This window comes from Neopsephotus bourkii, unplaced genomic scaffold, assembly GCF_033783945.1.
Source record: "Neopsephotus bourkii isolate Nb327-2 ecotype Australia unplaced genomic scaffold, CSIRO-AGI_Nbou_v1 NB_1632, whole genome shotgun sequence".
Classification (NCBI taxonomy): Eukaryota; Metazoa; Chordata; class Aves; order Psittaciformes; family Psittacidae; genus Neopsephotus; species Neopsephotus bourkii.
In genome coordinates this window covers 302,910-330,224 of record NW_026902107.1, presented here as the reverse complement: position 1 = coordinate 330,224, position 27,315 = coordinate 302,910, and the positions used below count along the sequence as shown (strand labels likewise).

At 52.6% G+C, this 27,315-nt stretch overlaps 1 protein-coding gene across 2 annotated transcripts in view; it reads right to left on the bottom strand.

Moving 5' to 3' along the window:
* Window positions 1-4,855, bottom strand: part of GRHL3 (grainyhead like transcription factor 3) — a 28,662-nt gene extending 23,807 nt beyond the window's left edge. Inside the window, exon 1 of one of the 2 annotated variants that reach the window (XM_061373583.1) lies at window positions 4,692-4,855. Coding sequence is in view for 1 of the 2 variants with exons in the window: in XM_061373582.1 (XP_061229566.1) it covers window positions 2,535-2,551 (17 nt within the window). In the remaining variant the exon portion in view is untranslated. Of the gene's footprint in view, window positions 1-2,534; window positions 2,666-4,691 lie in introns of those variants that run through there. The other variant, XM_061373582.1, reaches the window with a different exon arrangement.
* Between the last annotated feature and the right edge of the window lie 22,460 nt (window positions 4,856-27,315).

Below are 27,315 nucleotides of genomic sequence, written 5' to 3'. Positions count from 1 at the left end.
AGCCTGCAGTGTATTCAGAGGGCTCTTACTCCTTTGTTGTGAACTGCACAGCAGTTATGGGATTCTTGTTTCTTTAATTTACAAAATCTCTCTTTCTCTTTACTTAACTTAAGCCCCGTCTCTGCTGAAAGCCACTTGCTGCAGCGCGGTGATCCCCCGTGTGCTTCACTGCCAGCCTTTTATAAAAGGGCTTTAACTTTTCATTCACCAGGAGCATAACTCAAGTTTTAATAACACACCTTATGCATGACAAAAATTTGCTTCTGGCGATCATGGTTTCGACCACAAAACCACAACTGGGAGTAACTCCTGGTTAACTCTTTCAAGCCCACGCACTGCAGAGTTAGACAGAAGTTCAATTTAGAAGACTATGGAAATTATCAGTTAGAATATTTTATAATAGGCAAAACACCTCCTTCTCTCATGCCACGCTAGGCTCTTCCCAGTCCTTTTAGTGAAATTAAAGTGGCAAAGGGAGAGATGGGGTTGTTCTCCCCGACGTTCTGGGTGGCAGCATCAGTCCATGGGGATATCACAGCTCCCTTAGAACCAGGCCCTTGATCCATGCTCCCAGCGCTCAGCTTGTCCTGGGGGTTGTGTAAAGCACAACAGAAGTACCAGACACACAGAGAGCACCACTGCCTTTATCAGATCCCCTAAGAGCCTTTTCCTTCCTCTGATGTCTACAAAGCTACACCCTGATGACTCTGGCCTGGGTGATTAACAGCCACCGCAGCAGCTTCACTGCTGCTTTAGCAGCTCCTCGCAAGGTGTCCCCTCCTCTGTGACACCTCTTCCCCCTCACAGTACCCGAAGTCTGCATGTTTCAGCTGTAACTCTGGCACTGCCAAGCTCCTGGCTTCCTTACCTCCTATCACTGCTCCCCACTGTTCCCTGGGTGCTCGAGCTCATGGTGCACTCAAGGACCCCAGGGGTGGCCCCAGCAGCCCTGAGATCCTGCACCCACCTCCCTGCACTCCCCAGGGAGGGATGGGGAGCTCCAGTGACATTTCCAGAGCTCTGCAAGCCTGTCCTCAGGTTCCATCCACAGGAAAAGGCTGCCAAGAGCCCTTTGCCTCCCGGGTGAGCAAACACAGACCCCCAGCCAGATGTGACACCCCCCAGATGTGTCCCCAGGACAGGGCAGGGGCTGAGCCCTGAATCACAAAAGGGATGGATGCTGCTCCCATCAACTCCCCCTTTCCCATGCAAAAGGCACAGGGGTTAACAGCCCGTTAGCAAGAGAGGAGTCAAGCAACCATGTAATTCATCAGGTAACACAATGCCCCAGCCCATAATTAGCAATACATCAATCTAACGCTGCAGCACTGTGGACACACACACTGGAACATCTGAAGCAACGCACACGGCCCGATTTACACACTTAAAAAGCATCAGCTGTAAATTACCCCAAGAGTCCAGAAAGCAAAAATCTCCCCCAGTGATGCTGAGTGGATCCCGGCAGATCGATCCCAGCATTTACACACAGCAATAAGTGCTGCTGCACCTCCTCAGGGCTGTTAATTATTAAGAGAGCAGCTGTGACAGCACCTCTGGCACGTGTTTGCTTTCAAAATGCACCTTCCGAAGCACCGCATCCGCACGCAGATGTTTGGCCATGGACAGGGATGCTAAATTCTATTACACACAAGTACTCCACCGGGGTTATTTACACACCTATTGAGCTTTATGAGCCGGGACTGACAGCAGCATTCCCGACCACTGGTCCCCCCATCATGTCACAGCAGTATGACATTTGTCTGTGTTTACCCCAGAGGGGTGAGGCGTGATGTGCTATGGGAATGCATCCCAGCAGTGGCCAAAGTCCAAACTATTGTGGAGGTCCCAAGATCAGAAGCAAGAGCTCGAGAGGATCAACAAGTGCTGGGTGCTTTTTCTTGTTAAACCAAATAATCAATTATAATTATTTGATAGGATCATAACGTGATCCGTTTACTGAAAGCAGAACACCTGCGACGCTAAAACCAAAGGAGAACAAAGAACACCACCACACAACAACCCTCACCCCCCAAAACCTCAGAAACTGGTAAATAATTTGGAAGGTGTTTTCTAAGGGGAAGGGAAAAAAAAAAAAAAAAGAAAAAAGGGGGAGGAATAAAAAAATAACACAACTAAAATCCCCCCCACACACACACCCATGGATTACTGCAGCTCTGCAGCTTGTGTTGGATGTTGCTGGCTAGAGGCAGCACAGCCTTGCCTCCAGGCAGAAACTCCGGGTGTCAAGTCTTAGTCTGGGAGAAAAAAAAATCAGGATCATGATTTTAAAAATAATGATCCAAAAACGTAAAAAAAAAAAAAAAAACAAACAACAAAAAACCCAAATCCAACCTCTTCAGGCCCTGGGAAGCGGCTCCTCCTGAGAGCAGGGGCATGGGGAGCAGAGGGATCAAGTGCTTTCACCTGCAAACAGCCCGGCTCTGATGCACCCGGAGCCGCAGCGCTGGGAGCAGCTCAGGCAAGCACCCAGCCGTGCGAGGGGAGCGGGTAAACAGGGAAGGAACTCTACTTACTCCAGTTCATTGGACATCCTCCCTTGTCCCGGGCTCCGCAGGCAGCGAGCTGTGAGCACTGCTCCCCGCTAGCACCGGCCGTGCACAGGCATCGCCGCTCCGCGGGGCCGGTTATGCGGCGCGGTGCGCAGGATTGGCTGTCGGTACAGGTGCCTGGGACAGGTACACCCAGGCAGGTGCAGCGTCACCCTGCGCCGTCACCCTGCGCCCGACCGGAGGGGGGTGGGTGGGGAGGAGGGAAAGGCCCCGGGGGGGGAAAGATAGGATAAAGGAGTGGAATCAGGTATTCATCTCTGGGATAATTAGTTTCAGTTTGGTGGACGTGTTCCATCTACTGCAGTGCCAAAGAGCTGTCATTTGTACGGATCTGGGGGTTGATTTGTCCTCTGCTGTTTCTTTATGTATAAATATACAGACAAAAATGCATACCTACTTATAAAGGAATAAATTAGGGAGGAAGAAAAGCCTCTTTGCTTCCTCTCATTCCAAAACGGTATTTGTACTGACAGGCTAACCCTCTCTTCCCTTTTCTCACCCTCTCTTAGCAGCTCACTGCAGAAAGGCTCCGCAGGTGTGGGTTTGGGTCGTGTCCCCCCCCTGCTTTTAGAAAGCAACTTTGACCCCCCAACTTCAGATGCTGAGACATGCAGCAAATACCCCAGCTCAGGGAACCTTTGCATTTCACTGTAAGGCAGAGACCTGAGGGATAACCCCTTCCCATTCCGCTCACAGCCCTGTCCTGCGTGTGCAGTGCAGGCAGGAGCGTCGCTGCAGCACACACGGGGTGCAGCAGGAAGCTCGGACACACGCCACTTGGGCTGCAGGAATACCACCCAGGCAATAGCTCTGTAGCAACTCACCTGTAAACGGGGAAAGGTTTTATGCAATAGAACAAAACTCATCATGGATTCAAGCGCTCTTGTTGGATGGTTTCTGTCATCCGTGTTGCAACGAGGAGGCAAAGGATGGGCTCAGCGGGTGACTCATGTTGACTGGATTTGGAAGGCAGGAGAGGATTTTACGAGACAAGTTGGTACAAGCCTTAAAACAAAGGGAAGCAGAAAGGCTTCCACCACTCATTCTCACCCCCCATCACTGTCTCACTCACTGAATCAGTCCCGCTCGGTGCCCTGCACCAGCAGGTGAATGGAGGAAGCTGGGGAGCTCTTCCTCCACACTGCAGAGAGCTCAGCTCTGCTGACCTGGTGAGAAGTGCCCACTCGGGCAGGCGTGAGGCATGTCTGCACAGGCAGCTGTGAAGACAGAGCGTGTTCATGTGGGTACAACACCCTTCAAACGCATCCGTATGGCTTCTGGCTCAGAGCGTGGCCGGCTGGGGGTGCAGGACCAGGAATGACCATGGGGTATCTGCACTGGCTGATGAGGACGTGCTGGGCTGAGCCTGGCTCAAGCAGGAGCCATTAGCCTCAGCTCTGCTGTGCAAACTCCTGCATATTAGGAACCTAGGGACTGGACAATGTCTGATTTCTGGGAATGAAAAGCAGAGGTTTGGAGCAATGCAAACTCCATTGGAGATCATGTTGACCACCAGCTGCCAGACCTTGTGCAGCAGAGTACAGCAATACCCAAAAGCCAGCTGAATGAGGGCTGATGATCAGAACTGATGCCACAGCAGAGTGAGTACAGAAAAAAAGAGGAAAAGAAGAAGGAATACGTACGTCCCATCCAGCCAAGGGAAGCACAAACCTTACGCAGTGCTGACATTAGCTGATCAATATCCTGATTCTATCTCTAAATTAAGGAAACCATGCCCAGCTCATGATGACCTGAGTCACAGAGCTGGTACTTGTCCTGCACCCAGATCCAGGCAAAGGGTGTTTCACTGACTCTGGGTAGTGCAAAGAGCAGCAACGATCCTTGAGGATACTTCAAACCTTTCAGTGAGACTCACCACATTCCAGCAACAAACTGGAACAAGCTCAGTGCCACCATGGCCAGGCCAAATCCACCTTGGGATGGAAACACTGGGGTTTGCAGACTTGGCCTTTTGCAGGGCAGCAGCAGCAATGGTGCTATCTGCTGCTCCCTGACAGGGGACAGGAGACCCTTCACCTGCCTGGAGCTAAGCTCTGTCACCAGCATGCTGCTGGCACAGCTCTGTTTCCACCTTTGGGGTTTAAGCCCACCCCTGCTAACCTGCACAGGCTCCAGCTTGGGTGGCAGTGGGGACAGCCAGGGTTGCTCTGGGCTCACCACGCTCTTGGTGCCACTGTCTGCATGCCTGCTCCTGCCTCAGTGTGCCTGGAGTCTGCCTGGGAAGCCACGAGGTCCCTTGGGAAGCTGGGAAGCACTGGAAGGAAGGACAGAAACACAGGTTATCCTCGAACAAATGCACTGGCACTCCAAAAGGGCAGCCCTGACTGGCTTTAAGTTATGCTCAGATTTGCTGCCACTGACCCAGGGCCTCGTTTTCTTCTCTTGAGGTTCTTAGTGCCATGGCGGAATGGGAAACTTTGCCAGGTTGTTCTCACATCCAGGTTTATTTCCCATGGCCAGAGCACCTCCAGCCTCCAGGAATTAGAGCACCTTGGCAAAACGCTCCCAGCAGAGACCAGTCCCTTTGTGTCGGTGCTGGGGGGCTGGATACACGTCTGTCTGCTTCATGGCACCAGCTGGAGTCTGGTCCCTTGGACACCCCTCAAAGCCAGATGAGGATGGCACTGACTCCCTATGGCTGCTCCCTCCCAGCCCTCCCTGAGCCGACCCCAGCACACACACACCCTGGTCCAGGGGGATGCGGGCAGCAGGGACAGGGACAGTGGCACTGCCAGGCATCACGGGGCCTCCAGCAGCTCCTTGGCTTGGCCTCTCCCATTCTCTTGGGCACTTCTGTCTCTTTTGTGCTCATGGATGCTCTATGGCGCCGGGGAGGCCTCCAGGCCGGGACGCCCAGACAACCCCTTTGACTGGGATTTCAGTGGTTTTAATTATTATTTTCCCTTCTTTTTTTCTTTTTTCATTTATACTCCACCCTCCAAGAGTATCTGGTGAGGGGGTGGGTTAGAAGAAAGAGACCAGGAGATACATTCCCTGTGCACAAACCCCTCCCACTTCCCCTCCACTCCCCTGTTAAATATACCTTGGAACAAAAGCCCTTTATGATGCTCTAAAAATAAAGCACGCAGCAGTCAAGACAAACTGCAGAGTCTAAAAGGGAAGGCCAAATTCTGCTCACAGCTACACCCTCTCTAAGGCAACAGGGCCGCTCTTGTGTTTGGATTGTTAAACCCTCCTCAAACATCCAGGGACTGACTGTGATCGCCTGCATTTCACTAGCGAGAGATCAGCAGCTCCATGGCTGAAGACAACGTCCCTCACCAGGTCCCCAAGCCTGTTGGGACCAGATGGGTCTGTGTTGGGTGCACCCGAGGTGCAGTGCAGGGCTGTCACCGTGCCACCCTCATGGTCCTGCTGCTCCCTCCACCACCCATGTGCAGCGTGACCTGGGATAAGTCATTTCTCACTCCCTGCTCCCAGTCTGGCTTCTTTGCTCTCTAACCTGTGAGGAACTTCAAAGCAAGGACTTTAATCCCTTTAGGATACACAGCTTTTCCCACTGACAGCTGTCAACCATCCTTTCCAGCCGGCCTGTGATGTGCCAGGAATTTCAGCTCTCTTTGGCCAAAGGTTATTAAAACACTTCCAACAATTAATAGGCAGTAAGAGGAAGCAGCCTGCAGCAGGTTGGAGTCAGCTGTGCTCCAAAGGGAGATGCGGCTGCTTCAGGGGCTCTTCCAGCCAAAATCAGAGCTTGTGCCATAGATGTTTGTGGAAACCTTTGATACCCAGACCCGACGCTTTCCCAGTGCAACTCCCTCTGCCTCCAGAGCCTTTTCCTTGGGAAGGCAGAACAGAAAAGCTCACCTGGAACTAACTTGGGCTGCAAGTCTTAGCGCTGCAGGACTGCCCTTTCGCACTGTTTGTACAGCACACAGCACAACAGAGGCTACAGCTGGTTCTGGAGCACCATTGTCACTGCAATAACAAGGAAAAGGAAAAGAATCTGGCCTTGAAGCGAGGGAAGGGGGGGGATAAATCCCTCACTGCCCCTGCCCCAGCTGACGGTTGCTGGTTTGAAGTCTCCTGTCTGCAGGAGTCTGTGGAGCTGCCGGGCTCTGACAGATTCTGGTACCACTAAAACCAGCTCAGTCCGATGCTTGAATGCTTTTAATAGAGCCAGGCCAGTTTGTTGTTATCTGTTGTCGCCCAGGGGGCTATAGGAAAGTTCCCGTTGTCTTTATCTAGTTCTACCAGTTTTTACAGCGTGAGGAGGTTGGGACCTGCCCCATCACCAGTCTGCGGGGCAGCCACCCCACTGCAAACAAACAAACATGACCCACCACCTCCACCAGCTTCTCTCTGGGGAGAAGCAGCTTCACTTTCTCTCTGCCTGCCCCAATCCAAGCTTATCCCGTGCTCGCACTCTGGGGCTGACCTCCAGCACATGCCTTTAGCGGACAGCTGTCAATCCAAACCCAGCCACAGGAAACCCACAGCAGGAACGGACCTGCCGGTTCAGCCTGCAGAGAGGTCACGAGGATGCTCTTTACAGCCAAATCTGCTGCCCATGCCCAGGCTTCCTCTGATATACAGCCACAAATATGCACAGGAAGGAGCCAGGGAAGCTTCACCAGGGAAACCTGGCTCCTCTGGAAGAGCATTTCAGGCTGCTCCAAGTGAGCTTTGTCTTCTAACCCCAGCACCCTGCAGTGAGCAGCACATGCTGCAGCTCTGCAGCCATTCCCAGCTCACAGACTTCCCTCCCATCGCCTGTCTCACACCTGCAACTCGGAACACAGAAGCAAGAACACGGAGCTGAATCCCCTCTGTGGTCACCGCAGCGGGGCAGGAGGTGCTGTTGGTGACACCAGCAGCAGCACAAGGCCAGGCTCTGGGCTGAGCCCGCAGTTACCGCAGTGCCAGGAGAAACTTGGTTTTAACCATGCCAACAGTTCGTAGAATGGCCCAGATGCAAAGCATCAGGGATTGCTCCCAACCACTTCCCCCAGTGCTGCAGCCTGATCAAAGCTGCCTCCCCCAGGAAGTTATCTGATGTCAGCCCGTGATGCTGCAGCGGCGATGAGCTTGGTCTCAGGTACCTCACTTGACTCCACTCAGCCCTTCCTGAGCAGAGATATGGAAATGCCACTGGCAGAAGCATCCCGAGCTGCTCAGAATAAATCACCCACATCAGCCAGCGGGCTGGATCCCAGCAGCAGAGACTGGGCTCGGATTCAGACTCCAGCTGAAGCAGGAGGCGTGTTCGGGTCCTGGTGTCTGCTCCCAGCTGCAGAGATGCCAGCTCTGATTTGAATCTAAGCATGGCACAGAAACAGGATTTAATGCAGTAAATTCCCAAGTAGCAAATACAAAAGGAAATAGGAATAAGAACCAGTCTGTCCTGGTGCATTGTAATGAATCTGCTCAGAGAGCCCTGGAAGCCACCTTTATGTGACAGCTTAGTTTCTGTGGCTAATTAGAAAAGCTCAGGCCAGAGGTATTTATCTGTGTGCAACATCTGGAACTCATAACGTCTCTGGTTTGCCAGCCTGAATGGTTTCATCGCAAATCTGCTGATACTCGCTGTTATTAGCTTATTTTGGTGCCTTTTTAAAGCCTGACTTCCTGCAATCACACCATCATGGGAAAGTTTTCTTTACATAAGAACCTCTGTTCTTCATGATTGTTGCAAAATGCCCCAGAACCCAGTTCCCAAAGGCTGGGGAATGGAGGCACAGATGAAAATACCTCCCTCACACACCCTGCAAAGTGAGGCAATTTTAGAGCCAGTCCCAACTACCAGGGACCTGGTTTGTGGGTTCGAAGCCAGCCCTGTTTTGGCAGGACCGGGCCCCATGACAGCTTGGTGCTGAGGTTGATGGAACCATCAAAGCACCCTGCAGATGCCAATTATTTCTCCCTTCTGCTCTACTCCTGTCACTGCCCACCTGAACCTTGGTGGGTTCCTGCTACAGTGGGGTTTGGGGAGGCGAGAATGGGCTCAGCACTTTGGCAGGAGCCGACTTCCCCACAATAGCTTGAGAAGGCAGCTGTTGGACCTGCTTATTTCTAGAGCAGAGGAAGAAGTCGGCTCCGCAGTCTTGATTTGACTCTAAAATTGTCTCCGGAGTTGGGATTCCGTGCTTAGATCCCAGCCCTGGGTTGGAGACACCTCCTGCTCCCGGCACATTCAAATGAAAAGGCAGAGGCAGAGGGAGGGGGAAGCAGCAAGGCTGGGCAGGGGCTTGGGGCATCCACTGTGGGAACTGAATCTCATCTCCACCAGCAGATTGGAACCTCCTGGCCAAGGTCTCTGTGCCCCATCCTGTAGGGAGGAGGAGCTGCTCTGAGCTCCAGCTCTCAGCTCTGGTCAGGCAAAGGGACTTCCCTTTGAGTACCTCCTGCCAACAGGCCCAGGGCTCTGCTCCGAGCTCCCTGTGCCAGGGCTACCAGCAGGCACATGGTGGCTTGGAGGAGCCCTGAAACTCCACCATCAGAGTCTCTGCCAAACATCCTCCCCATGGCTCTGAAGTCTAGGGCAGAAGAAGATACCCATCTGCTCCACCCTCCGGTAGTGGGCAAGCCCTCCTTGCTCCCTAGCTGGCACTTGTCTATCAGATTTGACACCAAATAAAGGCCCACTTAATCACGACTGACTCACACTGCTCACCTTCCCTGGCCAGGCCACAATCCACCATCTACAGTGAAAAATCTTGCCATCTTCAATGAAACCTAATTCAAACCATAGGAGTGCATCACCTGCCCAGATAACGAATCAAACCGACCCTTGTAAGGACTGATGTGATTGTTTCTAGATTGCCCAGCATCTGGGGCTCGTGTGTAGGTCCTGGAACCTTCCTGCACTGCAGAGCCAGCAGATAAATTCACTTTCCTCAGCCACTGTAGGGCTGGGACTCAATTCTTGGGGGCTGCTTGGTGGGGGATTAACAGAGAGTTCACTGCAAGGTACCAGTTATCCCAAGGAGAGGAAAAATGTGAGGTAGTTTTGCAACACATAGAGAGATGCATGGAGAACATCTTGGGTGGCACTTAGCACCTAAGGGCTGCGGGCCTTGCAGTGCTTGGGGGTTTTCCTCCCCCTTGGAAAATGCCTCCTGCAAGAAGCACATGCCTGTTACAAACCAAACCTTTGCTTTTGCTTTGTTCAATCAATCAACCTTCTACTACAGGATCTAAGAAGCAGCCGTCCTAAGCTTCTGCTTTCCTGTTTTGCCCACAAGTCCTGGGCTCGGAGGGCTCAACAGGCTTTCCCCATTATCTGCTGGCTCTGCACAGCACAGCACTCACATTCAGTCTGTAAGAGTGTAATTCTTCATCCAGGAAGGTTGGGATATTGCAGCCTGACTTCTGACAAGCCAGCTCATCAAAGTAGCTCATTGTAGGCCAGGTTGGACACAGGCGCCTGGAGCAAGCTGCTCTAGTGGAAGATGCCCCTGTTCATGGCAGGGGGTTGGAGCTGGATGAGCTTTAAGGTCCCTTCCAACCCAAACCAGGCTGGGATCCTATGACTCAGGGAGGTTCTGCTGCCATTGTGTGTCTCCAAGGCGCTGGAATGGCGAGCAGGAGGCCAGGTTCCACCCCGGGGCTCCCGTGGGATTTGCAGCCGTGACCGTGGCGCAGGTAATTTAATGCAAGTCTGAGGAAAATTTGCCTACCTGAGTGTGGGCTCCCACGCAAACCACTGCTGGGGATGTGACTTATAGCCATGCATTTCTGCCCAGCTTTGAACCAAGATCAAACAGACTGCACTGCACCAGCGTACACCGGGTCTCTGCCGGAACTGGGACTTGTGGCCAAAACCCAAGTACAGATGAGTCCTAAAGAGGCACAGAAAGGAAGTTATAATTTCATCTGAACTGAAGGATTTATAACCTTGACAGCGAGGCCTTTCCCTGCAAGCTCTACAGCAGCTCCAGCATCACTCACTGCCAGTGGAGCTGGGAACTCAGCGCAGAATGAAATCCTTTTAGGATGAACTGGAGAGATCTGATCTGAGCCCAGAAGCAGCCAGATTCTGAGCTCAGTGCAGAGGCAGAGCTGAAGACTGCATTCAGATGAAGGATGCCAGATGGTTGGGGGAAGCCTTGGTTTAGGAACTTAAACCTGGTTTATACATTCTTGAATGCCCCTAACTGCCCCTCCAATGGTGTTCCTGCCCTTCAGGGTGCTCAGGAGATAGGCAGGGGTAGGCTCACTCCTTGTCTTGGATCTGCACTTGCCTTTAAATTCCAGCTGATGGGACTAACTGCATCAGACTACTTCTTCATCTCTCCCAGCTACGCTTTGGAAGGAGCAGGGAGACCATACACAACATTCCTAAGGAGTTCTTGCACCCAGCTCCTTAACCCCACTGTATGAGATGATCTCTGGGGAGCCCAGCCAGCTGCCTGGCGCCAGCACTGAACCCTGAGCGCAGACGTGAGCCATCCCAAGGGAGATTCCGGATTGTGGAGTGTTCTTTCCTTCCACACAAGGGGAAGCTGCCCTGTGCAGGCTGGCATTGCCTGGCAGCATGAAGGCAAAGGTGTTGGGAAACTCTCCCCCTTGACCCAAGCGTGACACTTGGCTGACATTGCTGCAGAGCCCATCCCTGCCGTATCAGATCCTTCCTCCCTGTGATCTCCCGTGTCCTGAGGACCCCAGGCAGCTCCCCTGGCTAACAGCACCCGGATCGAATTCTGGCCATTCGCTGCCTGAGGTCAAGCAGTAAAACGAACAATCCAAAGCTGCCCCGAAAGGCAGATGTTGCATTCGAGAAAGCCTGGGTGAGCACCTTGCTTTTAATAACTGCAGGGATGTCGAGAAGCGAATGAATGACATGATGAAAGTTTACCAGGCTGCAGAACCCAGATATGTAACAAGCAAGACTGGCACCAAGACTGAAATTTTGCCCCCTGGGCTTGGCATTTTGTCTGATTGCCTTCCCAGATGGAAGGTATCCGGAGCTTCCAGTCCTGCCGACTACCTGGCAGAAGGTATTTCTCAACAGCAACCTCGGGAATCCTACTGGGAAGGCTGGAATTGGGGAGCCAGCACTCACCAGCACCCGGGGAACTAGGGGCAGGTTTTCACCAGGGAAGAGTGAGCACAGCTCCCCTCCTGCCTTGCAGACTTCATATGGACATAAATGATCACTGTGCTCACTCTGCTAACAGCTTCCCTCCATCACCCCGTACCCATCACCCCCATGCCCTATACCAGGACTGTGTCCATCTGCTCCCCCCAAAACAGCCCTCCAGTGCCTCACCCTGCACACACCAGGAGCACCCATGGCCTCCGTGGACACCGGGCTCTTCTCCCACAACCCCACCTTTGTGGCTCTAATAAACCTTACAAACACAGGTCCCCGATCACAAGAGGTTTATGGCTCCCTGGGTCCCACGAGCCATCAGAGCCTGAAAGCAAGCACCCCCGTACCCACACCCCACCACAGAGCCCTCCACCGGCACAGACTGTTGCTCCCACTGATGGAGACGTCTGCCCATGCCCAGCCCATGGCTGCCTGGGCAGGAGGACACCCATGTCTGCCTCACACCTCTAAGAGCTTCCTTCCACCCTCTCACAGGCTGCTGCACGTCCCAGACAAACCACACACAGTTATTTCCAGTGGCAATTAAATACGAGCTCCTGTTTCAAGGGCTGGACAATGAAATTGCAGGAAGAGCTCCCCAGACCCAGCGACCATTATGTCAATGAATACACTGCGCTGAGAGATGCTGACGCTCATCCCAGCTCCAATTCACTTTTCATTCTCCTGGCCTGAAACCCTGCAGGAATAATACAGGGAGGTTGTAGGCACTGCATGGGGGCTTGGGAGCAGCACCTGCTTTGGGAATAATCAGCCCAGCAGGAGGAAAGTTTCTGGCTGGTCTCGGGGTATTTACATCTTTGACCCTGTCCCAGTGGGATAATGGTGCCCTTTGTCAATGTGGCACAAACCCTCAGCTCGGAGCCTGGTTTGACCTGACTCCTGCATGGCTCTATTATGATTTTTCAAAAGACCTCCCAAAAGGGTTAAATGACCTCACATTAGTGCTAATTTGGGGCTAACTTTCCCATTCAGCAAATAACAAAGCAATCGGTGTTTATCCAAGTCCCATAAAGAGACAGGGACCACACACAACCATCACAGACACAACGACCCCAGCCCCTTCCTGGGAGTTGCTATTTTGTGACAGGGAGGCAAAAATAAAAGAAGGTTGGTGGAAAAATCTTCACCCAGCCTGTTCCCAAAGCAGGACAGGCAGAATCAGGCACCACAAGTCAACCTGAGGCAGCTCCACTATCCCCATCAAGCCTCCGCAATGGGAACAGTGGCCATCCCTCCCCTTCCTTACGCAGCCTGATTGCAGCCTCCTGAGTCACAGACCCACAGAACACTCGGCTGCCTCATTCCTGAGCTGCTTTCCTTCTCCACAGGCTCCTGCTGAATTTAACTCTCATTAATTTCATGTCAGTAAATCACCCTGAACAACGAATGAATTAAATGTCTCACTAAGCTCGCTTCCTGGGAAAGGGGGGGTTCGGTGGAAGGGAATCCCAGCCTGGTTTGTGTTGAAGGGACCTTAAAGCTCCTCCAGCTCCAACCCCTGCCACGGGCAGGGACCCCTTCCACTGGAGCAGCTTGCTCCAAGCCCCTGTGTCCAACCTGGCCTTGAGCACTGCCAGGGATGGGGCAGCCACAGCTTCTCTGGGCACCCTGTGCCAGCGCCTCAGCACCCTCACAGGGAAGAGCTTCTGCCTAAGAGCTCAGCTCAGTCTCCCCTCAGGCAGGTTCAAGCCATTCCCCTTGCCCTGTCCCTACAGGCCCTTGTCCCAAGCCCCTCTCCAGGTTTCCTGCAGCCCCTTTAGGCACTGGAGCTGCTCTCTCTGGAGCCTTCTCCTCTTCTCCAGGCTCTGCTTGTGCTGCCATGGTGCGGCGAGACCCAGCCAAGGGTTCATTCAGTGCATCCTCCCCTCCTCAGAGGCCATGTATTGGTGTATTTGTGTATTTGCCCCCTTCCCACTGCAATTAAATAAGGTCAAAACAAAAAAACTAGAGGGAACACAAACATGTTATTGGTGGGGTGAGTAAACATCCCCGGCTCTTTTGCAATCCGTAATGATAGCACCAGGCGTGTGTGAACTTCCTGCACTCGGTGCTGCAGCTCATCCTGACTTCACCAATGCAATTAGGGTGGCTTTTATGCAAGAGCTGAAATTCACCCAGATTGATTTAACGAGTATAATTTCCTCTTTGGAACGGCTGGAAATTAATCATCACTTCTCCAAGCTCTGTCTGGAATTCACTCCATCAGCACAAGGCAGCTGTAATGGTGGCACCCGGAGAGCAGTGCCTGCTGCCTGCACCGCTGTTGACTTTGTTCAAGTATTTCCTATACTTAGAATGGGAAATATCCCAAATATGCAGTAAAGTCAATTCGCCCAGCACAGCATACAGCAACTTTTTCTCTGTTGACAACCATCATACAGACAACAAACCCAATTCTCCTCTTCTTTACACTAGTTTTCATTGAGGCCACAGCACCAATTTAACTTTAATGCACAGGAAGTGACAGAGGCTGAAGAAACAAGAGCATGGACAAGGGGGAATGGTTTTAAACTGAAAGAGGGGACATTTAGATGAGACATTAGGAAGGATTTCTTTACTCTGAGGGTGCTGAGGCGCTGGCACAGGGTGCCCAGAGAAGCTGTGGCTGCCCCATCCCTGGCAGTGCTCAAGGCCAGGTTGGACACAGGGGCTTGGAGCAAGCTGCTCCAGTGGAAGGGGTCCCTGCCCGTGGCAGGGGTTGGAGCTGGAGGAGCTTTAAGGTCCCTTCCAACACAAACCAGGCTGGGGTTCTGTGACTGAATATTTTAAAGAGCAATGACATAAATGCACCTAACCAGAAGCTGCATTTGGACATAGCAATGCCCGGTTGTGCGTGCAGACCAGGTATGAGCCAGCCAATTCCCTGTTTTCAAGCTGCCTGCCCCATTTAGGGCTATAGGACCTGGAGAGCAGAGAGCAGGGAATGCCGCCAAGACCATGCCAGGCATGGAATTACTCGGACACCAAGAAATCTCTTCTTCTTACCCATCTCAAACAACAATAAAGGGAGTCAGACAAAGCAAAACCAAGGGCAAGCTCATGGCACATGGGGAGAAGCAGCTGAAGGAACAGAAAGCTCTAGAAAGAAAACTGCTTTGCTTATTAAAACAATTACTAGGGCTTGAAAGGCAGAGCAGTGGAGTAGGTGTGAATGAACTGCCCTTCTCAAAACTGAGGTGTGGCTGCTCCAGAGGTTTTCCCAGCATTTTGGTGCCTTTTGATGTAAACCACAGAAACTAAACTATATGAATTAAAATCAGAGCTCCTTAAAATTCACTAGTTCCAGGATTATTCTTGGGAGCTGACCCATCCCTGGGATACCCACAGGTGTACAGTCACAAAGGAACTCACATGAAAGCTTGAGCAAGTCTTTGTTGACTTCATCCACCCCAGCGCTGACCCATTTTTAGCCATTTGTTGTTTTCCACAGTTTTTGGATGTGAATCTTTACACATTTCCCATTCCTCTGTATATAACCAGTTTAAACCAACTGACATAAGTTTCCTTTTCCCAGTTACGGTCTGCAGACCCACGAGAAGTCATGAAATCCCCTTGGAGCCTGTGGTTAAAAAGGATCCCCATTCCTGTAGTACTTCTCCAGCACATCTCATACCCTTTGCTGGGAAGAGCCAGGACTTACTCCAGGATATTTTCCCCCTGGACAACAGCAGTTAGCTGCATACTGGAAGTGCTCCACAGGGATCATCTAATAACAGCTTACACCATCCTTAACAGATCCACCAACCCATTTGAGTTTATTGATAACTGGGAAAACAGACTCAAAGCTGCCCAAGAACACAGCACAAGAGAGCAGCAGAGCCAAGGTAACAGCAAGCACTACTGGTTCCTGTCACCTTGTATTCAGCCCCCGGTTGGGACGAGGGAAAAACCCTCCTGAAGTCTTCTTTCTGCTAAGCTGCTGCCTCTCTCTGGAGCAAGGGCAACTGGGAACCAGTTAAAATCTGTGCTCTTCGAAGACCTCCATCCAGTTTTGCAAATGAACAGAGAAGCAGCCACCAAATGGGAGGGAAAGATCATAACGTCTGGGATGCAGGGAGGTGTGTAAAACCAGAGCACAGTGCCCAGGATGGCAAGAGGGATGTGTAGGAGATGGGACTGCAGACAACCCTAATAAGGGAATTCCTGTCAAAAAGAAAAACCACAAACAAAGCTGGGAGATTCTCAGAGCCAGGGAGAAAGGAGCAGGGAGAGGAGAGGCCGGGTAAACCAGAGCAGGAAACTGCCACAGAAAAGCTTTGAGCTTTAAAAGTCTTCCCTTTTATCTAGAGAGCTTTGGGGTAAGAACGGAGCGAGAGGGAGTAGTAAGCATAGGAGCTAATTGCATGGAGCATCTCCACGGAGCTTTAGATTAAAGCCTCCAGCACCTCGGGGGGTGACGGGATCTGTTGATCTCAGAGACAGTTTGTGGGGCAGGCAGCTGGAGCCTGGTACCACCCTGCTGCCCTTCCCCATGGAGCATGGAAATGAGGGAGCTGGAGGTGCCGCAGTTTACAGCACGCACCGGCTGAGTGGGGATCTCAGGAGACAGGGATGGATTTATTTACATGCTCCGAGTTATCTCTGCAAATGATCTCACAGGGCCCCTTCACATCTGTAGAGTCCTGATGAAAGTAAAAACATCATAGCTGGGTACTTCTGTTTGTGCTTGTGGCACTGAAGACAAAAAGGCCAATTCTCTGCCTGGCGTAAAGCCCCTTAGCACCAGCAGTCACCCCAGTCTGCTCCTGAAGGATGCAGAGCATGTCCTTGACACTGGGTATGTGTTGGCTTTGCTTTGCAAAGGGGAACAGTAAGAAGCAAAGCCTCGGGTGCAGGAGGAGCAGAAATACTCTTTTTCCACAGACATGAGGCCTATTTGTAACACCCCCATGGTGCCTGTGCTGCCGTTCCTGGTGGATCTGAGCAGGGGAACAGCACCTGCAGCACTCAGACTGTAGCTCTTGGGCTCTGTGAGTTGCCTGCTGGAGTGTTCAGGTACCTTGGCTTGTTGCAGGGTGATGGGAGCCCTGGGCTGCTGAATCCACTGCTCCTCATGTGTTTCCTTGCCTCCTCTTTGGCTGATGATATATCTGCATCACTGACAGACTCTGGGTTTGAAGAGTAGATGCTTCTGTTCTAACAGAACAATTCTTCTTTCCACCATCAAAACAAAGGCAGCCAGCCCCCCAGTGCTATTGCCAGCAGAGGGGCAGGGAGAAAAAAGGGGCAAAGTGGAAAGGCATCAAATAAACCAGCCCCAAAGGCAGCCTCTGGAGCTGGGTGATCCCTGTCCTGCAGTCACCAGTTGGAGCTGCCCAGGCCCTGTGTCACCCGCAGCGCTGCAGGGACCCTGCGGGGTGCTGAGCACCCTCAGCCAGACCCCGTGGAACAAGTGGGGTCCAGTGACATTAAAGGGCAGCACATGGCTCCTAGAAGGAAAGAGCAGAACAGAGGAATGTGCAGCCGCAGGAAGGCAGCTGAGACAAACAATGTCGACTGGTTTCAAAGCTGAGTTGGAAACTTTTATGACTGTAAATAACACTGGCAGTCATATAACCCAAGGGGAAAAGCGAGGGGTAATGAGCCCTCCTGCTCCAGGGCATGAGCTGGTGGCCTCTAGGGCCAAGGGAGGAATTTGTCCTCCCATTCACAGCATTGCTCAAGCAGCTGGGTGCGTTCTGTAGGAGTTTCGCCACCCATAGGCATCACCTGGTGATGGTAAAAAAAGGAAGACACTGCTCTGGACAAGCTGCTGGCTTGGTTTGGTAAGGACATCTAACACCGAGTCAGGCAGCGATGCTGCCAGGAAAGGAAAGGTACACTGGGTGTGAGAATCCAGCCATGGGGTCCTAAGGAATCACCAGGGGTGTGCTCCAAGGACCAGAGATGAACACACCAGATGGGCCCAGCCGTTGTGTCTGGCTCTGAGCTGGAGCAGCTTACCCAAGGCTGCGGTGCTGGCCAGCACATAAGGTGTCTGTGCAACTCATTTTAAACTGCCACCAACCACTGTGGCCATCACCTGCACCTGCAGATGTGGTTTCCAGCCCCTCTCTAGCCCCTGGGTAGTGCTCTTTCCCACCACACATCCCAACATCACATGTAGCTTCTTTTCATTCTGCCTCATCCCCATAGCTCACAGATCTGCTCTGATCCCTCAGCACACCCAGGTCCTTCTCTTCTTCTGTCATCTCCAAATTAAGCATTCCCTGTTTATAGCTGATTAAGTAGTTATTAATCCCTGAACGCATGCATTTGCATTTGGTACTTTGAATGTCAATTGTTTTGTACTGCTCTGGTCTGAAGGTCCCAGCGCTCCCTCTGCAGAACATCCCAGCCCTCCCCTGCTGTTGATGGTAAAGTCTGATGACAATCAGCAGATTTCATCAGCAGACACCGTTTATTATGGAAAAGATTGAGCCCCAGAATGGTTCTGGAGGAAGCCCTGCAGTAACCTCCTTCCAGCCTAGCGCTTCAGCCATCACCAGTTACCCATGGGGTAAGTCTCTCTGCCTCCGTTTTCCTGCCTGCTTCAAGGGAACGGCCATGTCCCGATGGAATCTTGTCTCAGGGAGATGTGCGTGCATCCGCTCACTGAGGGTACCACATGGAATCCACTTCTCAGAGCCACGTTCTGAGCAGTGCTGAAGCAGTGCAAACCTGAGCTTCCAGGGTATCCTATCCTCAGGCCTAAGCTGGCTCAGAGCCACTTGGTAAGGTCACTCCCAGCACCCCTAAAACAAGCGGCTCAAACCCCAGGTATCAGGACTCAGAGCCCAGCAAAGGGGCACAAGAGCCCTTTGGCAGCAGCTCCACAAGCACTCAGGTACAGGGACCGGTGGTTCACAGGAGCAGAGCTTGGCAGATTTCCCCCAGGGCCCCCAGCCCTTTGCTCTGTGGGTCATCATTCCTGTCGGGCTAGTTCAGAGTGCCTCTGCCTTTACTCTGGGTGGATTAAGGGGTGGTTGAGCAGTTATTTTCTCCTGCTTTGTTGCTTGGAGATGGGGCTGCAGAGGGGAATGAATTGCATCAGATAATACATTAAACTGTCACTCTAGTAAGTAACTGGCAGCCCTGGTCCCTCCCGGAGAACAGCACAAATGGCAAGAGAAGAAAGTGCCATGGAAGGTGTCTCCGTGCCATGCAAACGGGTGGACCAACACGGACATAACATTTCTTCCCAGTAATTAATCTCAGTGTGTTATTAATTGTAATAACCATCAGTGTCTAATGAATACACTTGGGCCTCATCAAAATCCCAGCACTTAGCTGTCACAGTTAAAGTAACTGTTGTACTCCCTCATCAGCGGGCTCAGTCCTTCCATCTCCCCCAGCAGATCAGAGCCCACCTTACAGCTGGGAAGCAAGCCAGGTGATTGCAGCATTATCCCCAAACTTGGGGTCTCTGCTGAAGATTTTCCACAGGACTTTGAGCAAAACCCTCTTTTCCTCCCTCTCATGCAGTGATTAACGTCAGTTCTTCGCTGCACTTGTTTATTTGGAGGTAAGGACGTGATGTGACATCAAACCCAGTGGAACCAGGGTTTCAGTGTGCTTAAGGAAGGCAAAGATGTGCAGGCAGAGGGGTTATCTTTATAAACCAGCTGCTAAGCTGAAAATACAGAGATGCTTTAGGGTGCTTACACACCTAGATCTGACTAAAAGGAATGCATTCCAAGCTATGTTTAGGCCAAGAAAATTGTCCTTGGGTTTAACAAATTCATGCTGATCAATAAGAAAACGTGAGAGGAAAAGCACCTTGTATTTGTGCCAGGTTTTTCGCTTGTGAGCACAAGCCCATGTGATGTTCACGAGGCTGATGGACTTCCAGGCTGAAACATCATCGTGTTTTGTTGGCTCCAGGTATGGCCAGATGAGGTTCACAACAACTTGAACTGGTCCATGTAAGCGCAGCCTGAGCTGTGGGCAGTCATTCACTTAGTCACTTCCGTGCCCTGACACACGCACGATGCACACACCATGGCAGCAGGGAAATGTTATCACCCTGCAATGTTTGCTTAATGAAATCACTTGGCTGGGGACTGTGACCCCAGTCAATGCTTTAGGACAATAGGTGCATCTTGTCTCTCGCTGTTGTAACCTTCCTCCTGCCCTGTGAGCCTCCTCCCCTCTGTCCCTCTGTTTGCTGCAATCCTCCCATCGTACTCAGACCCCCAGGTCCATAGTGGGTCCCATCCAGACCGAGCTCTGGCTGTTGGCAGGCAGTGGGAGACTCACCCGACCCCGCGTGCACCCGGGTGGTGGGAGCAGCAGCAAACACATTTACATACATGTAAATGAGTGCCATTTGCTGTGCAAAAATATCCTGTCTCTGAGATACGGGGAAAACATGGTTCTGACTCAGAACTGATGCTATCTCTCCAGTCAAGATTAGAGTCTAGATTGTGCAACCCAGCTTAACTCACAGTATCAGTTGCTATGCAAAAGGCAGTGTTTCACACAGAGGTGTGGTCTGACCCACGATTGCAGCACCCACAGACCACAGCTGGTGGATTAGATCCAGCACAACTGGGAAGCTCAGACGAATTTTCAGGTTTGATCCTAAAAGAAACTGATTATTCCTCGTACGACTGGGAGCGACCTCAGCCCGTGGTGATACCAATGGGATCAAGGGCTTTGAATGCCTGTGAAGAAACTGCCCCTAAAGACAAAAACCAGAAAAGGTGAAAGCACTTAAAAAGAAAAAAAACCCCAAAGAAAAGAAGAAGCAAAAAGCTTTTTCCCACAGGAAACTTCCATCATTATTGTATTTTCCCTAAGGACATTTCTGTGTCTGTCACTAGAAATTACTGCTGTCAGCGGTAATGCATCAGAGGAACGGAGGGCTGGGCTTTGGTGGTCTGAACTGGGATGTAAACCACCAACACACCTCGGCTACCCTGAACAAGTGTATTGTGTGACAGCTCCAGCCTTGGATGCTGGGGAACACGTGTGCTGCTGTCACAGGCATGGGCCTGGTGCCTCTCCAAGGCTGGGACATGGCTCACGCAGGGCTTAGCAATGGCCACAACAGGCAGGTGCCAGGGGCAGATCCCCTGAGCCCCACAGAGCCCCACAGCATGTGCCCCTCACATCAGTGGCACCACGACCAAGCCTCAACCAGCTTGTATGGGAAATAATGGGAAATAACACCCTAGAAAATGCCACCAGCAATGCAAAGCTAATGAAAAGGTGCCCTGGGAACAGTTCTGCCCTGCAGATAAACTCATCCCTCCTGATCTTAATGAACCCACTTGCAGTTTTGATGTGCTTTTCTTGCATCCCCCTCGATGCCCTAGAGATCCCAGAGCCCGGTGGTCCTCAGGCCCCAGGAACACAACGGAACTCAGAGGCAATGGTGGAGGCTGCTAATTCTTCATTGTTTGTACAGGGGATAAAAGAGGTTTGTATGGAACTAATGTACGGGGAAATGTTCGTATCAGGAGCAGCAATCACAGTAACTGCCTCTACCACCCTCCTCGGTTAGATTTGAGGCAGACTTCATTGCATCACTGCAGGTTTGTCTGCTAAACCCCTCCTTCACAAGAGCCCCCTGTGAGCCGTATCCACCACCCCGAGCTCCTCGTGCTCCAGCACGGGGTCTCCTCAGGGCTCCAGCTGGGGAAGCTGCAGCGGAGCGGTGCTGAGCATCTCTTCTCAAGGATGCTTACCAAGAGCTGTGCATGGAAGGGTTTCACGGCAGAAAGGTGTGGGTTGGCAAATCACCCACAGACAGTGACACTGGAAGGCCCTGACCCTCTCACTTCAGCCTGGTGTTCAACGGGGGAGCAGAGGCGAGGAAGGGTGTCTGCTGGCCAAATTGTTGCTGGGTATGGACAGAACCAAATGGGATGAAGAGGGTGTGGACTGGAGATAGGGAATGGGATCTGTGGTGATGCAAGAACCATCTTTGTGCAAGGGCATGGCCCAGGCTAGAGCTCAAGGCTGTGGCTGTGTCCACCCAGGCAGAGGTTCACCACCACTCTCTGCCCCACAGGGACAGAGGTTTCCTCTCTGAGCCTAAAGAAAGCCAGAGGAACCATGGCTGAAGAGGATTGCAGTCCCTGCTGAGCAAATGCAGTGGGCAGAGCTCCCTGCCCAGTGTGTGCTCGCTGCTAACCCCCTTCAGTAACACTCAGCACCTCAAACCATGAGGCCCTGGCATGCTGGCCGTCGCTGCTCCTGTGCTTCCCATCAATGCTGCTTGGGCTTTGCCATCACCTAACACAGAAAAGGGTCTTCCGAAGTCTTTCCTTCACTTGGCACAGGACAAAGTTACTCTCCTGGGGTTGACACAGGACTCTCCTGGGGTTGAAATACCTCTTACCTGCCTGGCCAACCCACCGGGATGTTAGCAGTCACTCTCCTGTCATGTAACTGGGTCTGGAGAGCGTGAACAAACACCAGCAGGTTTGAACTGCCACAGTTCTGCATAGGGCAGAGATCCAACGTTGTCTCTGTGTGTACAACCCCCCATAAGCAGTCATGAAAGCACCGGGTCCTGGCTTTCCCCCTTAGCTCCTTTAAGGAAGGTTAAAGCTTCACTCATGCACTAAAAACCTGAGGCCCCTTTAAACCCCCCGGCAGGAGAGGGACACGCTGGATTTCACTGTGTTTCCTCAAGACGTGACATTTGTGTTGGCTCGTGCAAGGGGAAGGAAGGCATCTCACGCCTTGCTAAAGATCTTCACATGCATGAGCACCCCACGGAGCAGAGCCTCTGCCCTTCCCAAGAGAGAGCTCTTCAACAGGGATTTGCCATGAGGGGGAGACAGGGCTTCCGGAGCAGTGCCCATCACCAAGAGAGAGCAATCACAGTAAGGGCAGGGGGTTTGTCCCATCTGCTACAAGATCCCATGGGATCACAGTATCACAGTATGTTAGAGATTGGAGGGGACCTCAAAAGCTCATCCAGTCCAATCCCCCTGCCGGAGCAGGAACACCTAGATAAGGTTACACAGGAACGTGTCCAGGCGGGTTTGGAATGTCTCCAGAGAAGGAGACTCCACAACCTCCCTGGGCAGCCTGTTCCAGTGTTCTGTCACCCTCAATGAGAAGAAGTTTCTTCTCAGGTTTAAGTGGAACCTCTTGTGTTCCAGTTTGTACCCATTGCCCCTTGTCCTATCTATGTGGAAAAGCTGTGTCCTGCTGCAGGAACAGCCTCTGTATGTAGGCTGGGGGCTGGCAGCTCAGGATTTCGGGTGGGAATGTCAAGGATAAAACCACTGAAGGGGCTGGGGCTCCTTTCCCTTTCCTCGTTTTTCATGCTGTCACCCCGCAGCTGGATGATGTCAGGGAATACACATCGCTTAATGCCTGCTGCTATGGCTCAGAACCAGGAGCACGAGGCAGGGACGGTCCCCACTTGAGCCAGCTGGGACACAGGCAGTTCATAAAGGATGGGTCCAGGAAACCCCTGCCTGCCCGAAGGATCCAGAACAATGACTTCCATTCCTGAAGGATGCAGCAACAGCTCCTGCACACCTTCAAACAGGCTGAGCGAGACTCCTCCACACCTGCTGCTCTGCTCTCCCCACTGCCCACAGAGACCCGAGGAGCCGGCCCTTTGCTTGCATGGAGAAGGAAGATTTGCTGTTTTGAGGTATTTCCTAATGGTCATGCCAGCAGCCTCCTCCGCTCCTCACTTCCTCACCCCTTGCCCAAGTAGCTGAAGGCTATGAAAACCACTGGAGGTCTGATGGAGCCACCTCAGACCGATGCTGAAACTCCACATGGAGGAAACCCAAGGAAATCAGTTTGAGTTTATGAATGATAATAACTTCAGACAGGGCAGTACAATGGCGAGGAACAATCCTGCAGATGCTCCAGTCCCGAAGCAGCCCCGTTTCACTCCCAGTGCACCTCCTCTGCTCTGTGATAACCACAGCAGGGGACCACGGTAATGCTGTACTGGTTCTCCTCCAGCCTGGCTGTAAAGACTCCGTGTTCCCACACCTGCCTCACCTGGTAGTTAAACACCCGAGCCAGCCTGCACCATCCTGCACAGAAAAATCTGGGTAAGAAACATATATTTTTAATGCAAACACATTCCTGGGAGCACAAAGGCACCTGGTGAGGACATTTCCTCATTGCTGGGTGCAGTGCCCGACTGCCATTAGCACTAAAGAGACATAAGGAGAGCCTGGGAAGACCCATCCTCTTGGGTGGAGGCTTATCTCAGTGCCAGGTCATCAGAGGACTTTTCAGGGTGATTCGCAGGGATTAAGACCTCCCATTTCAAATCCCTGACTCTTCACACTCCCCATTGGGCTGCACACTTGTAAAATCACTGAGGGAAGTGAAACCAGGGCACCCTAGCACCAAAAGAACCATAAACCTGTGCAAGTCCCCTCCGTGCCTTGGCAATGCCCATGCTCTCAGTTAACTGAACTCTTGAGCAATGTCTTGCTCTGACCGTTCCCCACTTGGTTTCTTACACCATCAAGTGACTACTGACTACCTTTATCTGATAGACTTGAAAGAAACACCCTGGCAGTGCCACGGCAGCACAAGAGAGGCTTTGATCATCTGGAGCTGCCAACACACCTTGAAGTGTGCTCACCAGACACGACCGGGCCGACTGCACTGCCTGTGCCCATGGAGTGCATGGGAGGCAAGGGGCAGCTCAAGGGATAAGTGAGCTGGGTTTGGGTGACCAGGTACTCCCTGGGGTTCTTCACAGGGGGAACTTCCAGCCCTTTGCCCAGCACATTGCCCACCTCAGGTAAGCAACTGCACTTCTGAATCACCTTTAGGCAAGAACTGACCTTTCCCCTGTGGCTGTGGATGGAGAAACCTTCCTGTAGTGAGAAAACCTTCAGCAGCTCTCATGGCTTTGGGTGCTCAGGGTACGAGGTTCAGCTCCATCAACAGCAGGTGCTCCCAGCCCAGCATGGTGATCCAGATGCCACACTGGGCACTGCGATGGCAGGGTTCATCCCTCCCACCCTCTGCCTGCCAAGGCCCTCCAAGGTGGAAACAGCTCTGACACTGTTCAGCTTAAGAACCCAAGCTCAGGGTTTAGACTTGGCTTTTAAAGGCTTCGATCATGGGAGCAGATGGAGACAAATGCTGGGGCAGGAAGCACACTGCTGATGGAATGCTACAACACTTTGTCACAAGCCCCGTGGGGACAGCTCAGAAACCTCCTTTTTGGTTAAAAAGAGCCCTAACCATCAGCCTTTTATTTCCTGCTGATGGCTCAGGACTCTTCCCAGTTCCCCTCTGCAGCGTGAAACACCGAGGCCGCTGCATCCCCTGCTCCTCTGGGAGCCTGATTCTGGCTTTGCAGGTTATCTGGGGTGGGGAGGGAGCAGGCAGAGCGATGGGGTGCCGTGCAGATGACTCTCATTAATTTTGGAAGGAGTTATAAAAAGCAAGCTTTAAAGTCTATCCTAAATATAAGGATTCAGCTGATTGAGAACTCATCTGCCTCTATCTCTTGGGCAATCACGAATACACTTCTGCTGTGTCACTTCAAAGGCACAGCACAGCTGGGAGGGTTTTCATCAAAGCTCCTGCATGTCTGGGGGAGGTTTTCCCCCCCATGAATATACATCACTGGAGGCTCCTTTTCCCAGCTTTTCCCATGCCTCTCTCTGATTGATCCTCATTTCATTCAGATGAGCTCTTCCTCTCTGGATGGCTAAAGGGCAAGAGACAGCTCTCTCCAAAGCTTTCCCACTCGCTGGATGCCTCTCCGAAGCTTTTCCTCTCATCAGAGAGGGGGAGGGAGGGAGCTGTTCAGACAAGAGATTGAGCCTTGAAATTAAACTCTTGTCATCTGAGGGCTGGGCCTGATAGCGGCGGGGGTGGGAAGCACATGGACTGCGGCCAGATCCTCATCTGGGGCAATCGTGTGCCAGGGGCCTGAGCTCAGCACCCATGGCATCAACCCCGCAAGCCTGAGACCTGCAGGCTGCTGGGAGAGACCAGCATCACCCCATCGCCACAGCCTGGGACATTGCCTGGGATTAGGGCTCCAGTGCCCTGTTTTTCGGTGGGGAGGGAGGCCCGGGCAGCTCGGTGGAATTCCAAACCCTGCGCTGGGATTGCACAAGAGCCGGGACCCGGAGCGCACCCATCACGTGCAGCACGGGCCCCTCTCCCGAGCCCGGGTGGGAGCGCTGGGCCCGCTGCCACCGCGGTGCAGAACAGCTCTGCTGGTGCTGGCTGGGGGCCAGAGCAGCACAGCCTCAACCTCAGCTCCGCTCTTCTGCCCTCCAGCCTCTCCTTGCGCTCTCCCTAGAGCCAGAGGACCCCAGGGTGCTGCTGCAGCCAGGGATGGCACCGACACCACTGGCCCTGCAGTGCAGGTGAATGAGGACGTGTTCTGCTGATGAGCCAGGGCTTTAATGTTATGAATCCCCTATGCAGTGACACAGAGAAAAGTGGTCCCCTTGGAGAGCACCGATGTCTGCATGTCCAGAGAGACCTGCTGACAGACAGGGACCCTCCCTGAGGACCCTCACCAGGCTGTGTTCCAGCCTCCTGTGCATCCCCTCATAGCTCAGAGCCCCACAAACGCTCGTAAATCCCTTTTCCAGGGAGATCAAACCAGGTCCCCGATGCCCCATCACCCTCACAGGGACTCTCCCACCTGTAGCGAACACCAGGTTCCCATTGGCACCTACAAACCCTGTCCCCCACACTCAGTGCCAGGCTGTGACCCTCCCCTCCACACAGCAGGAGCCCCTCTGGAGAGGCAGCCACAGGTGGGTGAGCTGTGCTGGTGCTGCTGGTGTCACTCCCAGTGACAGGGATGGGATCTTCCCACACCAGTCCCCGGGATGGTTAACTGGATCCTGACTGGTTTATCACTTCTTTCACCGGGGTGTGCTGCTGGATTTACTTTGACACAAGCCCCTTTCTGAATTGCAAGCTGGCAACAATAAAAGGGAGAAGTCTTTAATTAGTTATCTGGCTAATTAACTTTTACAGCACTGTAGAGCTTTGGCATCCAAATGTTGCGATGCAAAACATCACAAACATTCAAACAGCGGCGACCCAGCCCACCAGGAACCTGCTGCCAGGGGTGGTTGGGGGGGAATCGCTTGGTGCAGCCTGGCCAAGGAAATGCACCTCTGGCTGTGCCTGCACACCCACTGCTGCAGACACCCCACCTTCTCCTGACGCGGTTCAAATCACAGATACAGAACACACACGGCTTCCCTGTGCTGTTCTCCTCCTCCCCAGCATGTACACTCAATGCCATTGGGTGAAATCCACACAGGAGAGAATTTATCCCTTGCTTGTAAGCGGTGTGGAGAGATCCCTGCATCCTCCTGCCATGCAGCGGAGTTCCATAGCCAGGACCAGCGTACCAGCATCCCGCAGTCCTGAGCCAAGGCAGGGGGACACCGTGGCCCATAGTATGGAAGTGGGATACACCCTGAAGCTGGGGGGTGACCCCCGAGAGCACAGTTTGGCTCAGGGAGCCCTGCAGACAGGTTGCTAGAACCAAGTGGCTCTCTCTGTTGGAACATGCAGGGTCCCCAGTGCTTTTCCCACGCTGATCGGTGAGAGCCGGGGGTTTCGGGAGGCACGGTGCCCCCAGGACATTCCCGTGTTGTTGTATCTGCACCTTGTGGGCTAGCACATGTTCTACTCCGTGTGCTCCCGAGTTTCGCCGTCCCGGCATGTCCAGGC